General features: G+C 36.3%; 1 protein-coding gene and 1 non-coding gene across 2 annotated transcripts; one reads left to right on the plus strand and one right to left on the minus strand.

The window, feature by feature from the left end:
• Window positions 1-3171: 3171 nt before the first annotated feature.
• Window positions 3172-8021, plus strand: LOC108319804 (F-box protein At2g32560). Its single transcript, XM_017551075.2, has 5 exons — window positions 3172-5009; window positions 5169-5248; window positions 5424-5602; window positions 6023-6097; window positions 7533-8021. The coding sequence occupies exons 1-5, from the start codon at window positions 4335-4337 to the stop codon at window positions 7718-7720; spliced, it is 1197 nt and encodes a 398-aa protein (XP_017406564.1). The 5' UTR covers window positions 3172-4334; the 3' UTR covers window positions 7721-8021.
• A 4006-nt stretch (window positions 8022-12027) lies between these two features.
• Window positions 12028-12223, minus strand: LOC128197615 (U2 spliceosomal RNA). Its single transcript, XR_008250244.1, has one exon. It is a non-coding gene; the product is annotated as a U2 spliceosomal RNA (small nuclear RNA).
• Window positions 12224-17514: the final 5291 nt, after the last annotated feature.

A 17514-nucleotide genomic window follows, 5' to 3' on the forward strand; every position in this document is an offset into this window, starting at 1 on the left:
AGTCCATGCGAACAAATTAGCGTTAGCCCTCAATGCTTTGCCTAAAGCGCTCTCGAGGCCCTCAGTCAAGGTATATCCAACGGACGTGGTACTACGTCATCCTCTCCAGACCGAACGGTTTTACCTCCTTAAGGGGTTTCATCCGGTCCTTAGTGTTGGCCTTGGGTCCAAGTCCGCCATTGACACCTCTGAACATCTAACTCTATAGTGAAGGATGAAGGGCTCGACTTTCACCCTACATGTAACACTCCCGAGCGGTCTTTTGGTCAGCCCACATAGTGCAAAAGGTCCCCTATCTAACAGGAATTTCTTGGTCAGGTGAGGGGTCGAGACTATCGCCCCAAAGGCGTTTCAACATGGTCAACCAATCAAAACATTGTAGGAAGTATTTTCTTCCACTAGAAGGTATCTTACCCTTAATTCTTTCATGTCATGCTTGTTCCCAAACATGTCCTCAAATCTACCTACCCTATGGTGTCTACCCGCAAAACCGACAATCTGTTTATTATATGGGACGATCAGGTCCTCTAACAAGTCCATCTTAATGAATGTTTTGCAATAGAGGATGTTGACAGAACTCCCTTAGTCGATGAGCACTTTGCTCATGCTATACCAAGCAATCTCAGTTGTGACGATCGAGGACGATCCGCCACCCACGAACCCTTTGGAGATAGTGTTTATATGGTCACAAAGCGGACACTCGTTGTTGCAGCTCCTCCTTCGACTTCGACGTCGATTACCATAGTGACACTCGTCTCATCTCGGGAGACGATCGAGGATTTTTTTGCATGGGGGACTCCTTTCCACCCCTCGACCTTCACATACTTCTTAAAGTGACTCGCCTAGATCAACTCTTTGATCTTGTCGCGGAGTGTGGAACACTCCCTTGTTGTATGTCCGAGGTTCTGATGGTACCAACAGTGTTTCTTGTCATCGAAGTTCCTCAGGGTCAGTTTCTTCTTGAGAGGAGCGAGGAGGTCGACACTTAATACCTCCTCCAGGATCCTAGCCTTGGCGCATTCAAAGGCATGTATTTATTAAACTTAGGTATCAAAGAAAGGTCCTTTGGCTTTGACCCACCCCCTTGTCATCTCCTCTAGTTATGTTTTATGCGCATGAACTTAGTTGCCTTCTACTGCAACTCGTTCATGGTCTTCAGCGGCCTAACACATAGGCTATCCGCGAATGGTCCCACCTTTAGGGTCGTCGACAAGTTGTTGAGGATAAACTCATGACTCACATCAATCAATTGACAAGCGATTTTGTTGTACTATTCCATGAAGGCTTTCAGTGACTCATCATTCCCTTGTTTAGTGTTGATCAACGCAAGGTGTGTTAAACTCTGGACTTGGCTAAAAGAATATTATTTGTCGAACAAAGAACGAACGGTGGTTAAACAATCTACCGTGTTAGGAGGCAAGATGGTAAATCATGCCAATGCCTCCCCCTTTAAGGATAGAGAGTGCTCGGCACCACACGGAATAGTTCGATAAGTAGAATTACATAATGTTTACGAACGAGCGAAGGTGTTCGTTCGAATAAGTTGACCTGTCATCCTTCTTGAATGTAGGGGGTGTCGACTTCTTAGGTAGCAATGCCTCCATAATAGCCTTAGTGAAGGGTAGCAGGCCCTCAACCTGTGCCCTTTGGACGAAAAGAGTTGTCCTGGTTGCGACGGTACTCATCTCTTGATCGGTCCTACTTAGTTCTTCTGCCTGATTTTTCTCCTTCAATGGTGTGGAAATGAGCGACACCGAGTGTTGGGTCAACTGTTCCTACTGACTTGCAGCATGCTCGGCCCTGAATGCGACTATCTCGACCTCATGCCTTCTTTGTGTCTCTTGAATCTTCCTTTGAATTTCCCTGATCAGCTTAATCAAATTTTGTTGGTCTCTCATGTTCATTATGGTCACCAATGGGTTTTTTCTTTTGTCCTCGAGTCCCATGATGGGCACTAAAATGTTTCAATTTATGGGATCAAGATTAGGTTTTCTTACACAAATAATCTCCAAGTTCCAACCTTAGGTCAAGCTTTTGTCTCTAGTCCTCTCTTGCATCGTACGGTCGAACCGGGTGCTACTTGCAAAAAGCACTCTGATGCTATAGTCAATGTTTGTTCGAATGTTCTGACAATAAATGTGTATTCAAAAAGTAATCAACTACCTGGATATCAAACTTATATTTATAGATTTTGGGATGAGCTTCTGATTAGTGATGACCCAATTACGACTCATACAATAATGACCTCACTTAGTGTTAATATAATTATTCTTATTGTTAATCTTGTTTGTGATCCAATCGATTGGTCTATCAGTCGTTTCATATTGGATCGAGAAGTATGTAAACCGTTAGTCCGTGACTAACAAGCAATCATAAATTTTGATAGATTTTTGTTTAAATTTTAAAAATAAAATAATATAATTTTTTAACTCAATTTCTTTAAACTATTTTAACGTCGTAAACGTGTTTTCCAAATAACATTAAAGTGAAAACTTGTATAAATAAATTGAAATATTAGAATGATACATATTTTACTTGTCAAAATAATTATTTATTTTTAACGTTTGAAAAAAATATATATTCAAAATTTTTATATATATCCAATTTTGTCAGGAATTAAAAACATTTTTAATACTGTTATTTAAAAAAAATCAGATTAATCTAATTAATTGTATAATGAAAACACAATCATTTAGCGGAACAATGTCCACTAATTTTTTATAAGATTAAAAGATTAATTATCTCAAGTTAAGACATTAAACAAAAAAACATGACTAAGCTTTTAACTTTTGTTAATAAAAGAATACAAAAACTCAACTCATAATGCGTTATCTGACACGAAACGTGAATGGATGTGATGCTTTCGTTAAACTCATAACAATACACACGGTTGCAGGGAAGTAAAGGTGGTGGAAGGGTAGCGTTAGTGTCAGTGTTACCAACTGCTCTGCTCCTTACGTTATCCAATGACGGCTGTCTTTTTCCTTCCCACCCACTTGCAAAAGGTAAGATTTTCAAAACACTATAATATATACCAGTTCCAATTCATCAATACAACATTCTTATTTTTATTAATTTCGTCATAAATAAATTGGAAATCGATTCTATTGGATCACAGAATCTACAAGTAGAAATCTGTCTTCACATCCACAAATAATGTTACTTTAATTTAACCATAGCCGCCCATGTATTTTTTTTCTTTCTAAAATAAATAAATCATTCTCTTATCCATTTTTACCTATAAACTGTTTGCTAAATTGCCCCAGAGACAAAGCAGTACGAGGCTGGGGATCCCTTGAATATAGAGCATAAATGGTATGTGGTGAGGTGAGGTGAAGGGCAAGGAGGTGGAGGAGAGGACCTACCCACCTACCCACCGTACAACACCCCTCTTCCCTTCTTCAATATTCATCTCCACCATCACTACCACCATTAATACCTTTTAATCAATCCTCTTCTGTTCATGTGCACACCACCCCGAGAATTGTTGTCCTTTGGCCTTCTTTTGTTTCCATTTTCTTGGGGTGTGTGGACCAATTACTGCGTCAATTGCAACTACCACGGATCTGTTATAGGAACAAAATATTCCCATAACAGGATTAATTATTCAATTGCCGCAGAGATTCTTTAGATATGGGTCTTTGCATCTAGACTTATCTTCATCTTTGTTCTGTTTTTTTTTTCCTATCGTTCTTGTCTTGCTAATCCCATTTTCCAGGTGTCAAAAACCCTGTTACAGATCTTGGTGCACCACCTTATTTAACTTCCTCGCTTCAACTCCTTCATAGGACCCATTGCTATAGATTCAATCTTTCATTGAATGACAGCTGTTAACTTCGTATGTACGCTTGTGCTCCTTTTTCCTGTTGTAAGCCAATAAGAGGGAGAAAACTGTTTCATAGGCTTGTTTAATCTTTTTCTTTTCTTTCTTTTCTACTCTACATAGTAGCATAACAGTGGTTCAGGCTTTCAAGTCAAGGCAATTTCCACCCAAGTTCGTCGGTCTGCGTGGTTGTGAATCTTGTTCAAACTTTGGGTAGAAGGCCCACCATTGGGGTTTTGGTGGGGTTTCTTTGAACCAAAATAAAACCCATCTTTAAAAGGTGTTTGAAGATACCAACTTCGCTTCAGTTTTGGTTAATAGTGAGGTTTCTTCTTATAAGCTATTGCCTTTCCGCAATTGGGTTCTCCACTGACTCTATCTACAGTCTAGCCTGCCTCTCTCTCTCTGTCTCTATCTCTCTCTCTCTCTCTCTCTCTCTCTCTCTCTCTCTCTCCCTCTCATCACATATGCCAAATCCAATTTTGACCCGTAAAAAACTTTCAATATTCTAATGCTACTTTACTTCATCACTTGCATCTCCTTCTTCTTGTTTTTAAAGTCCCTCCTTCTCAGACCTCTCCCATCATGGGCAACTGAGATGCGGTTGCTACTCCTTTTGTTTTCTCAAGAGTTGTCTGTGAGAACAATCTCCAAGCTGTTCAGAAACCGCTTCTGGCTTGGATTTGTTTGTCAAATACCTGCAGGAATGTCTCTGGTGAGGAAGAGCCTGACTTCAAGAGTAGAGAATGTTGAGGAAAGCCATGGCATGTCAGTTTTGGATTTGCCTGAGTTGGCCTTGGATTGCATTCTTGAAAGGCTACCTCCTTCTTCACTGTGCCAAATGGTTGCCGTTTGCCGCTATTTGAGGGAGAGATGTGTGAGTGATCACCTTTGGGAGAGGCACATGAAGCAGAAGTGGGGTAGTGTTATTGGTCCTGCTGCTTACAGGGAGTGGAAGTGGCATGTTGCTTCCAAAAGGAATGTTGGGGGTCTTAAACATGGCAGGCAAAGGGGCTTGATGAGATTTTGGTCTCTTCGTTGGCCTTTGCAATGGATGAGACCAAAGGTTGATGAAAATAATAGCCTCAAGCAGAGGACTTCTTTACCTGTTGACTCAATCATGAACTGGTATCTTGCTATTGAGTCGGGCAACTTTTGTTTCCCTGCTCAGGTCTATAACCGTGAGGTATGTAATATGTGCAAACCCTTTTGTTCTACTTTTCTATTGAAAACTTACACCTACCTTGCTAGCTACAAATAAAACCAGTTGCTTGAATTTCAATTATATACCATGGGCTCTGTTCTTTTTTTCTCATAAGTTACATTTTTTCTGTTGTTGGTGTAGAATGGTCATGTTGGATTCATGTTATCTTGCTATGACGCTACAATTAGCTATGATCCACGAACTGATACTTTCCAAGCCAGGTAATTGGCATGGTTAAAGATGATCATATAGTCTATAGATACATATGTTCACATTAGTTCCATAATCTTAGAGATTTCATTATCAAGTTTGAAGATATTTTAAAAGAAGCGTAAGAGGAAAATAAAATGAAATTTAGATCTGATGACGTAATTATTGATTTGTTGCTTACTACAGGTATCCTCCGCATGGAAGAAGAGCAGATGCTAAAGAGTGTGGCATCCCATGGGAAAGGCTAAGAGCCCCTCCTATTGATGCTTCTCCACATGATCTTCATGTCTCCGACTGTTTAACTGATTTGTATCCGGGTGATCATATAGAGATTCAGTGGAGGAGAAACAAAGAATTTCCTTATGGTTTGTTCCATTCTCAAATATCTTGTGTTATTAATTTTTGCATTAATCCTGGTAAAAGGTCTACCCCTAAGAACCATTTAAGTTTTACTAAACATTGAAGAGAATAACTACATACTGCAGGACCATGTCTATATATTAACAGAGTCAACAAAAGGGGCATTTGGGTCTACTTTGAGCCTTTGATATATAAAAATGATCTCCATTTTTCTCAATTATTCATTTTCTTTATACCCTTGTGTTGGGATGTTGATGATTGAGAACTCATTTTCGAGTGTTATTGACATTATTCTAAGCTGTGCCCTTAATCTTGTATACCTTGATTGATATAAGAGCCTTTGTATTCTTCATATTAGAAGTATATGATGAACTTATAATAAATTAAAATGAATTGCTGCATGACGAGTTCCACCTTAATGGCAGGTTGGTGGTATGGTGTTGTAGGCCACCTGGAGTCATGCAATGGGAGTGAAAATTATTGCCGATGTCACAAAAGTGGTGAGTTAATTTTTTAACTTCCTTTTGGATGATTGCTATTATCAATCATTGGTTTTTCTTGGTTATAAATGTATCATCAATTCATTCATCTTTTCTTCCCTTCTTGCAAAATAGGACCATATTCTGCCTCTGAGTATGATTCATAATCTTGTCGATCAGTGAAAGGAACAAACTTGGGGAAAAAATGGTTGTAGGATATAGATGGATGATGCTTAGGAATTTTGCAGAAATTAAGAAGCACATAAAGTTTGCTGGTTTATTATTTTTAATATATTAAGATTTTTACAATCTTCAATTATTATTATTATTATTATTGTGGATATACATTGAAAAAAATTGACATGCTTTTGTAGTTAGTTTAATTTGGCAGCCAGACCAAAGGTTTGGCTAGGTCTTTCTGGATTCTAATCTATCTAAATATGGACCACCTGCTATGCTATTTGGTTGGTCCCCAAGACATTCATGGTCAGTATGTCATCATTTCCATCAACACATTGATAATTTGTGTCTCAGTGGGCATTTATGGCTAACTATGCTAAAGAACTAGATTCCTTTTGTAGGCTGTTTCATCTCTGTTAGGAATCTTTTTGCTTTGTGGGACTAACATGATTTTTATAAACCGGACACTACTTCCTCTATCCCTATTTATAAAACCCTTTTTAGAAAAAAAAAATTGTCCCGTTTTATAAGACACATTTGTAATGGAATGATGCATTACTTATTTATTTCCTAAAACGCCTTTAATTAAATATTTGAAATAAATCATAAAAAGTTGTTCCCTCTTAATCTGATTTGAGAATATAAGTCCTCACCGATACCGAAGTCTCTTTCAACTGCTTTAACTCAAAAAAATGTAAGGATAATTTTGAAACAAAAATACATATTAGTGACAAATTTATTGTTTTTAACTAGTTTTCTTAAAGAGTGTGAATTACTAAAAGGGTCTTATTGGGACGGAGAGAGTGTTTTTTGTCTTCTGGTCTTGTTAAGTATATAGATAGAATATACCATGACATCCTTATAAGGTATCGGTTGCAATATTTTATTTCACATTCCCTTCATAAGCAATAGCACTCATTTTATGATTATGCTTATGTAACAAAATCAAGTAATACGGGGTTATAGTTGCTTTGTGTTGATAAGGCCTATTTTCCTTGCCTTGAATTCTGAAGAATGAAATCCAACAAACTTGTGCTTCGTTAAAATTTAGTTATTTTAAGTCTTTCACATTTTGCCAATCAATCATAATTGGATGAAAATTTTAAATTTATAAAGGTTGCAATCATTGAAACTGCTAAAATGATGTTGAAGGGGTGGTCAAAGGCCACTACAACAAGAGTCTAGGAATTAACATTTTTATATAACATCCTCTCCCTGAGAGGGGTTTCTTGAGATTCAAACATAGCTTACTTAATGCTAAATGTGTTGGTTGCAGACACTGTGGTGCTAGAGTTTAATCATTACACTCCTGGCTCACGATGGAGGCAGACAACTGTGAGTAGGAAAGACCATAGGGAGGAGGGAAATGAGGCTGATGGATTTTATGGAGGAATAAGAAAGATTAAGAGTGAGGCTGAGATTGCCATTTGGAAACGCCTTTGGCCATCTGAAGTCTTGGATTAGTAGGCACTGGATCTGATCAAATTCTCTTCAACTTAGCATGATTTTATGGAAGCTTTGTCTCAGCAACTGAAGCATTGACTGGTTCTGCTTTATACATGCCAATATACAAACATGAAGTGGACTTTCAGATATTTAGGCCAACCCGATTTCTTCTTCTGTCCTTTGTCACATTTTTTCATGAGAAAATTTATGCATATTGATGTGCTTTCCCTCATTGTAAATTGCTCATTTACGCACAAATGTAGAATATTCATTCCACTATATATAGAATCTAGCTGATACCTTTGAACTGATACTAAAACAGCTTCCATCCTAATCAAGTTAAGGCATTATTCATATGCAAACAATTAATTTATTATATGCATAAACAATGCTTGCTCCCTTTAGCCACGGAATTTTCTTATGATTTTTTATCCAGGTATACTTCCTCAGGGCCATTTATATTAGCCATTTTCTGTCTAATGCTAACCGTATTGGTCATGTGGGGTGAAAATGTGTTGTCCTAAAACTGTTTTGAGAAATGGCATATAAAGTTGATGCGGCTAGCATTAAATGGAAGCTGTTTTAGAAAGTTGACACTGCTAGAACAAGGAGAGTTGTATGTTACTTAGAGTGTGAGAATACCTGAATCTCTAATCTGAGGACAGCCATATATACATCCAAGAAATCTGCTTTGGTCCAAAAGAAAAGAAATTGATTTTACTAAGCACATTTCAAAAAGTTCATACTGGAGAAAACCAACTTCTGATTTCATTGGTATAATGAGCTTGCAATCTGAAAGATCAATCATTCTTTAAAACCAATAGAAAGAGTAGAGACAAGAAGGAATCCAACTGTAGTCTGCACCACTTGGTTAACTTATTCTATCATGAAATGGTTGAAGCAGAGAAAGAGCCTATGCTTGTAACATTTGGAAGTCCTTTTGGTTATATTATATCAACAGGGTCTGGGTTTCAGGGCTTAATTCCCAAGAATGTTGTCTTCAATTTCTACTAACTAGTATGTTTAGCATTTGATCCACCCATGTGTGCATTCATTATCTTGATCCAACTTCATGCACCTTAAAAGAATCTAAATATACCCCTTTTCATTCTAGAATTGATATTTCTGGATGTAAAAAATACATTTCCAAATATCTATTTTGATATGAAGGACTTGGCTATGGTTTCTTGCACCCTATCAGATTTCTTGCTGCACCCATCAAAAGTTTCCGTTCCGTAATAAGAGTGGAGTGATTGTCTTCCGGAAAAAAAAAATTCTGGATTTGTTTTAATGTGTTATGGAAAATGAAATCTGGAAATTTGAAATGGTGCTAGCCTTTCGTTATCTATTCACTTTTCAAAACAAAACCTCTTTCAAGTCCATCTTTCTTCGTGTTCATAGCTTTCTTCTTGGTCAGTTTCTTGCTGGATCTTCATAAATTTCCCCTTCCCCATATAAAAAAATACAACTTTTAGATTATATAATCCCGATGTCATTTTCTTTCTTCAAAAAAATACTTCCGAATTACACAATCTAAAAGACAAAAAAGACTTCTTAAATGTGTAATCCGAAAGCTAAATAACTTTTGGACTGTGTAATCTAAAAGCTATTTTCTTAACCCTCTTCAATAACTTTTGAATTACACGATCTAAAAATTATTATTTACATTCAAATTATACAATCCGTGAAGTACAAACTGAAAAAAAAAATGAGAGTGCAATAGGAAATTTATGGAGTTGCAGGAAGAAGTTGCTTTCTTCCTAATCATACCAAGTTGGGAAGACGAGGCACCCCCAAAGCCAGTCTTGGCCACTATTTAAATATCTGTTGAGGAATTTCTTCTTGCACTTCCATAATATTTTCATGCACCTTCAAACATTTTTAAATTTGAATTTCGGAATATGCAATAAAAATATAAAAATTGTATTCTGAATTACACAGTTCCAAATATAATATGGAAAATACAATATAAAATCTGAAATATAAATTTTACATTCTAAATTATCGATTCAAAATATATATTTTTATTTTATATTCTGAATTATACAATTCAAATTTTTTTTATAAATTTTAAATTACTGACTCTATAATCTAAAATATAAAACTGTGTTTCAAATTATATACTACAAAACACAAATAAAAAATATATTCTAAATTATAAATTTTATAATACATCTTTTTGTTTTATTTTCCATAGAGTTTAGTATGAGAAATATATGTCTAGTGAGAGAAAATAAATAAATAATGGAGGAGGGAATCTGCTTGGAGTAGGAAAGTAGGCTATGCGTGAGAGGGAAGAGGGTGCAGGACTGTGTGGGTCTCTTTCTAGCATTTCCTTTTACTTTTTGTGTAAACTTTAAAAAATTGGATAAGAGGTAATTGATGGTGAGAAGAAGAGAAAAGAAGAGAGGAAGGAGAGGAGAGGAGAGGGGTGCACCTGGAGGAAGAGAATACAAAAGTTTTGTCAATCTATTTTTAATTGTGTAATTTATTTTTAAAACTTTTTTCAATTAGTTCTTTAAATTTAAAACATATAATATTTTTTTAATCAAATTTTATTAAATTTATTTAATGTTTCAAACGATTTATAATAATATCAATGTATAATTTTTGATATATTTTTACATGTTAATTAACAAAAAAATATTTAAAAGGTCAAATAAATTTTAAAAAATGAAATTAATTCAAAAAATTTAATATATTTCTACTGTTAATTTAAAAAAATGTTTAAAACATTAAATAGACTTAAAAAAATTCAAAAAATTAAATTGGTAAAAATTTTAAAGAACTAATTTTAATTTTTATTTAAAAAAACATTTAATTCAAAAGTTTTATTCGATTAAACCCATTCCATAATGTATCATATATATATATGTTTCGAAATTTTGTTCTGAAAAGTTGGTTTCTGGTCCGGATGGTCCTTCCAACTCGTGAATCGAACGGCTCTTCCAAGATCGACTCTCCCAAGGTCGACATGTTGCATGGTCTTCGTAACATCGTCTATTGAACAAATTTTCTCAGGCCGATCATTCAGGTCTATCATCCAAGTTGACCGACCATCTAGATCGACCATCCAGGTTGTATGGCTTTTTCCAGGCCAACCAACCACCAGGCTGACCAATCATCCAATCCGACCGCCCAGGTCGTCCACCATCCTCCCAGGACGTCCTCCCATGGTCGTCCACCTAGGCCAAGCCCATTAGTAATGACTCATTAAGCCCCTAAAGGCAGATTAAGGTGGGATTGGGCCATTATTAGGCTAGTGAAAGGTAAAAGCCCACTACAACTAGTATAAATATAGGTCTCAGGTATGACTTTAGATCACGATGCACAATATATATGCATTACTTGTTGTGCCAACTGTCCGATTACATTACTAACTTGAGCATCAGAGTGTCTTTAACAAGTACTCGTCCATTCGGCTTGAAGAAGGAGGAGGGGGAATGAACCTTATAACTTGGAGTGCGAGGACGACTAGGGAGCCTGTTCGCCCTTCAACAAACCCGCCCGGTCTTAGAGACAACGAGTAAGGTCCGTCCGACCTTCAAGACAACCTAGAGTGCTTAGGTTCGTCCAATCTTCAAGGTTCGCCTAGTCTTCAAGATTTGCCCAGTCTTCAAGGTCCGTCCAGTCTTCAAGGTTCATTCAGTCTTCAAGGTTTGTCCAATCTTCAAGGTCTGTCTGATCTTAGAGACAACATGGAATGTTTTGAACAAGGGACCTCTAGACTCTACCGAAACAGTTTCATACTACATTTCATGTGTTTGGAGAATAGTGTTCGAGAAATTTTATGTCAAAAACATGTTCCATTTGTGATTTATTAGGCCTTTTAGTGATCCTCTCTCATTTGTGATTTCTTTGTAACATTAACATCCAAACATGATGACTAGTTGGTCTTCCAGCCCACATTGTTCAAGGTCCAACCCTCGTATAACCTTAGAAAATAAATGTACTGTTATAATCCTTTGACCTTTATATTGATTCTTTAACTCAAGGAAAGAAAACTTGTTAGAAAATTCAAAGTCATTTGGTCCCCATAGTCTCAGCATTTCTAAAATATTTAAACTTTTCTTAGGAATTCAAAAATATAAAAATATAATCAAAGCACATGATACATCTTTTGCAAGCTCAAGTATATAAAAACTAAGAATATAAATACAATAGGGAATGTGGAACTTTTACTTGTAGAAATAGAGCATGAACAACAATTTGATATTTGAGTAAAACCATATTATTAAGTTACAATCTAAATCAGAAAAATCTTAGCCGTATTATTATGGAACTATCATACTTAATATCAAAAGTAACAAAGTTAACTAAATTGGGTGGGACGCACCAGACCCTTGTGACAGTGCAAAGCAAGGACAATGCTTAAGAATCCCAGTGGCAAGCCACTGTTATAGACCCTTTCCCACAAAAAATTAATTTAATATCATGTGAACCAATGGCTCACATATCAGATATTAAACTGATAAGAACAGATACTACACTTGATCTTAGTCAAAAGGCCGAGAAAGGTATGATTATTGTGATGGAAGTCTTTCAATTTTATAATCTGAACTTCAGCGGCTTGTCAGAGTACTGTTCAATGTGAGACTTTATGAGGCACTTGCTCCATCCATGTCCTTGGTCCTAAAGTCAAATAACTTAGGATTAGATCAGCAATATTGTTGAATGTATTACAGGTTCATGTGATATCTTTCTTTTCCATAAACTTAAGTTTCGTTTTGAATGTTTCAAAATAGGTGAGAGAGCAATTAATTAATGCTAGTTGTTTTGTAACAATGTCAGTCGGTTACTTTAGTCCAGATTGTTGTTGAATAACATTAGGAAAGAATGAAAATCGAATGAGACAGATCATTGATGGTGGGCTTGCTTCAAGCCATATATAGCTTTCCGCAGTTTGCATACCAAAGTAGAATCAGTAGCAACAAATCTTGGTGGTTGCTGCATGTAGACATTTTCTTCCCAATCACCATTTAGAAAAGCATTAGTCACTTAGTCAGAACAATGTGGATAGTGGTTGGTTTGATGACAGAACCAAAGGTTTTAATCACAACCTTTAGTTTTTTATAAAATCCTTTTGCAACTAAGCATGGTTTATAACATTGGAGAGTATCATCCACATTGAATTTGCGTTTGAAAATCCATTTACACCCAATGACTTTTGGGCGAATGACCATTGGATGAACGTTTGTGGTAGGTGGTTGATCAAGCAGTGGAGTGGTATCTACAGAGAGGGGTGAGGAAGGAAGAATAAGAGAACCATGTAGAATATTTTTCCGTATAGCAGTGTTATCAGTGTGTGAAGATGTATCAAGAGTAGTAGCAGGCACAAATTCGTTAATATGTCTATGCTTTCGCTTAACAACCATTTTGCTCATGTGTGTGAGAACATGTGAAGCACTGATGAAAACCATATACGGTAAGAAGAGGGGTTATAGTCCAAAACTCTTTAGCATTATTAATTTGGATACATTTTAAACGGTGTCTAGTTTGATTTTCAGAAAATTGCTTGAAACGCACAAAACATTAAGCGCTTGAGATTTAGAGTGTATAAGATAAAGCCACGTGTATTTCGAGAAAGCATAAAAAAAAGCAATGTAACACCTAGTACCATTAGAAGCAGCAACCGGGGAAGGTTCCCATATGTCAAGAAAAACAAGTTCAAGGGTTTAGTGTAGATAGTAGTAGTAAAGGGTAATTGATGAGACTTAGCATAGCACACATGTCACATAAAACACATCACATAAAACATGTTAGTTACATGAAACATTACACAATCTCATAACAAGATGAGTAGTTCTGGCAGAGGCATGGCCAAGCTGAGAATGCCACAATTGAAAAGGTGATATCACACTTTGAAGATTAGTATCATAAGCACAGGGTTGAAGAACTGATTGAAAGGGGGTAAGAAGACCAAAGTAGAATCAGTAGCAACAAATCTTCGGAGAATTATCTCCTTACTGTCCTAAGTTTTAACAAAACAATTCTTAGAGAAAAACACAAAATACACATTATTTGTTTAAAAAAATCATTGATGAGACTTAGCAATAGCACACATATCACAGAAAACATGTTAGTTACATGAAACATTATACAATCTCTGATAGCCTTTTGTCAGGTATAACAAATCGTTTCAAGTAGTAAAAGTAAGTACAAAGTATTGTTCTCCTAAGGGAATTGAGGTATGTTTTCTAATTGAGCTTATTTATCAAAGCCAATTTAGTAATGATAGTAATTTGATTCATGTAATTTAAACTGAATTGAATTAACAAGATATTAAAAATTACTATTGAAAGTTTTAAAGAAAGCTTCGTTGGAATTGGATTCATGACTCACATGAAGATAAAACTTTGTATATATTATTATTTCAATCAAACATTCACATCAAGGCTACTAGTCCTAACCCTTAGCAACTAGAACTAAATTCATATATCAAAGTGCGATTCCCTTAGTCAATTTAACATACAATTTGCATTAACTCAAATGCTAAGAATGACCAAGATATTAAGTCTATCCCTAAATCCCAAATCACTTAGGTGCTCTATCTATGTCCATGTTCAAAGTTACTTCCCAATAAGTAGAGATATTCAAATAGAATTATATTTCCATACAATTATAGTAAATTCAAGACAAAGCATATGAATGAACAACGATATATGCTTTTCCTATTTTTCCAACCAGAACTACCCATCTTTCTCTCTGTCACGACTTAAAAGCCAATTCAAATTTAATTATTTCGCTCAACACATAACTATTCATGCGTTAAGCAAATAATCAACTGCAAATTCTTTAACTGACCCTAATTCGCTCAACGAGTTGTGCTGGTACGCTGAGCGAATAATCTCCCTTGTAGCTAAGTGCATGATTGATTAGCTTAACGAGAAACAGGTGACAATACTCTAAATGATGTATAAGTTCCTCTACAATTGATTACACAACTTTCCTACTCATTATTACAACTTTTCAATGAGGAAAACATAATGTTTCGTGAATAACTACAACTTTGAGTTAATTAATAAGTATGAAAACAAGTATTTTTCATATTTATCAATCTCATAACAAGATGAGTAGTTCTAGCATAGGCATGGCCAAGCTGAGAATGCCACAATTGAAAAGGTGATATCACACTTTGAAGATTAGTATCATAAGCACAGGGTTGACAAGTTAATTGAAAGGATGGAATACCATATGGGCTAAGAAGACCAAAGTAGAATCAGTAACAAAAAATCCTTGGAGGATTATCTCCTTATTGTCCTAAGTTTTAACAAGACAATTCTTAGGGAAAAACATATGTCGCAACCGGAATCGCGACGGGACAACGATCCAAAAAAGAGACGGGTTTTGAAAAAGAGATTTGGAGTCGCCACCATAGTTTATTCTGGAAAACTACGGAAAAACCATAAAATGATAAGGCATGGTCTAGGAAAATGAGATTCTGGGTTCGAGAGTCGGTTACGCGTAGGGAAGGTATTAACACCCTACAACGCCTGCTTGAAGGTAGTACCTTTAACTAAATACGCGAATGTGATGTGGTTTTCAAAATGCTTAACTATCCCCTAAAATAAAACTCTAAAGAAACAAAATATATTTTTTAGTTTTTTGAGCCCGACAAGGATTGACCTTGCTCCTACGTATTCTCATTCAAAATGAGAAAATCAGGGTTATGTAGTTCTTTTAGAAACTGCTTGAAAAGTTTGTTTGAAGAATTGTTTGAAAAATTTGTTTGAGAAATTGATTATGGATAAATTCGGATTTTTGGGGAAGTGAACCTGACAAGGACTAGCCTTGCTCCTACGTATCTCCACTCTTGATGGAGAATCAAGGATCACGTAGTTCTGGCTGAAAGATTGTTCGTTTGAAAATGTAGATGTTTTTAGTTTTTAAAGATTTTATATTTTTTGGTATTTTTTTATAAAAGAAAGAGAAAATGTTTTTAGCACCAGGACGATGCGCGCGATCACACATGTGCTTAACCTTTAAAATAGTTTTTTTGGTATTTTTTTATAAAAGAATGAGAAAGGTTTTTAGCACAAGGACGATGCAAGCGATCACACATGTGTTTAACCTTTAAAATATATTTTTTGGTATTTTTTATAAAAGAAAGAGAAAAGGTTTTCAGCACAAGGACGATGAGAGCGATCACACATGTGCTTAACCTTTAAAATATTTTTTTTGGTAGTTTTTATGAAAGAAAGAGAAAAGGTTTTTAGCACAAAGACGATGTGAGCGATCACACATGTGCTTAAACTTTAAAATATTTTTTGGTTATTTTTTCTAATATTTATATATTTAAAAAGTAGGTAGATGTTTAAAACGGAAAATAGAAAAGAGAAAAAATAAATAAAAATAAAATAGAATAAAAAAAATAAGATAAGAAAAAAAATGGCAAATGGAAGACATAAAAGAAATTGAAAATTAAAAAGAGAAAGGTCCAAAATGTTAATGGGGAGGTAAAAACCTAAAAGAGGGTAGTTGCATAGAGGAAACAGATCCATAGTTGCCTATGGGCTTGAGGCCCAACTAAGAAAAGGAAAAAGAAAAGGGAAAGGGGATGATAGGATGAGAAGCGGAGGTGTGCTGGGAAGGAAGAGTTCTTTCTTTTTTTGTTAAAAAATATCTGGATCTGGCCTAAGGGTTTTTTCCAAGCAGAAGCATTAGGGATTCTGCCACTCTTTCCCTCATTCCAACATTCAGAAAACCTAAAGACCTAAAGTCTCTCTTCCAAACAAGGCAGCCAAAGGAGGGATTTGTCTCGTCCGCCCGCTCACGCACACGCGCCACCGCCTCTATCAAAACCGACCACTGCGAGTCGCGGCCCAAGGCGTAGCAAGCACCCCCGCTCACTGCCGGGATCATCGCCGACCATAGCGCCAGGCCCTCCTTTCCTTCTCTTCTTCTCGCGTTAGAGAAGCTCTCACGCTCCTCCGTCAATCGCCGCTTGAGCGATCCCGGCTGCCTCAAACCAGGGCACCATCAGCGCCATAGGTCACGACCAAGGTCGCCGCCGGTCATCGCGTCAACGTCCTCCACCGCCACGACCAAATCCACCTCTACCCCTAAAATTGTCACCGTCACAGCCACTCTTGAAACCGCCACCGCGACTACCACCTCTTGGGGTCCCATTGTTTAGTTATCAGAGAATACGACAACAGAGGCTTGCCAAGACCCTAGATCACATGGAAACATAGTTAACACATCATACATAAATTCAAGCATCACATACCCATGTAAACATACTCAAACACATATAATACATCACTTGAATCATTCAAATCCAATCATTGACATGTTATACTCTCAATAATAGGGTGCAAAAGAGTCTTCGATAACAACACCAAATAGGGTTTTCAACAAGCTAAACTAACTAAGCATAATGCTTACAAATGAGAACCAAGAAGATGAAAATTCTCCAAAACAGAAATGTTGATGCGAGGTTGATTTCTCCCAAACTAGACCTTCTATTGACGATTCGGACGATCAGAATGAAGAACCATACATTTGAAACCCAATGTACAAAAATCAGCCTGGTCCAACGGTGAACAACTTCACAACGATGAAAACACAAGTGCAAATTTTATGTTATGCGGGAATGACTTCTTCTCTTCCTTTCTCTCTCACTTGGTTGTTCCCCCTCTTTAAATGACTCTATTGTGTCTTACTAATCTAACTCATCTCCACTAAAACAAAGTGAGACATAATGACCCACATTATTTAGCCTATTCTCCACATAGGAAGGGAGCCCTATAACCCAACACTTACAACATATATTTGCATGAAAACCCCCAAGCATCATAACTTTGTTCTCC

The sequence above is a fragment of the Vigna angularis genome, chromosome 6 (assembly GCF_016808095.1).
Source record: "Vigna angularis cultivar LongXiaoDou No.4 chromosome 6, ASM1680809v1, whole genome shotgun sequence".
Classification (NCBI taxonomy): domain Eukaryota; kingdom Viridiplantae; phylum Streptophyta; class Magnoliopsida; order Fabales; family Fabaceae; genus Vigna; species Vigna angularis.

Coding starts and splice junctions, on each gene's coding strand:
- LOC108319804 (XM_017551075.2), top strand. CDS start 4,335: ATGCTACTTTACTTCATCACTTGCATCTCCTTCTTCTTGTTTTTAAAG. Junction 5,249..5,423: donor ACTGATACTTTCCAAGCCAG/GTAATTGGCATG, acceptor TGCTTACTACAG/GTATCCTCCGCATGGAAGAA. Junction 6,098..7,532: donor TTGCCGATGTCACAAAAGTG/GTGAGTTAATTT, acceptor TGTTGGTTGCAG/ACACTGTGGTGCTAGAGTTT.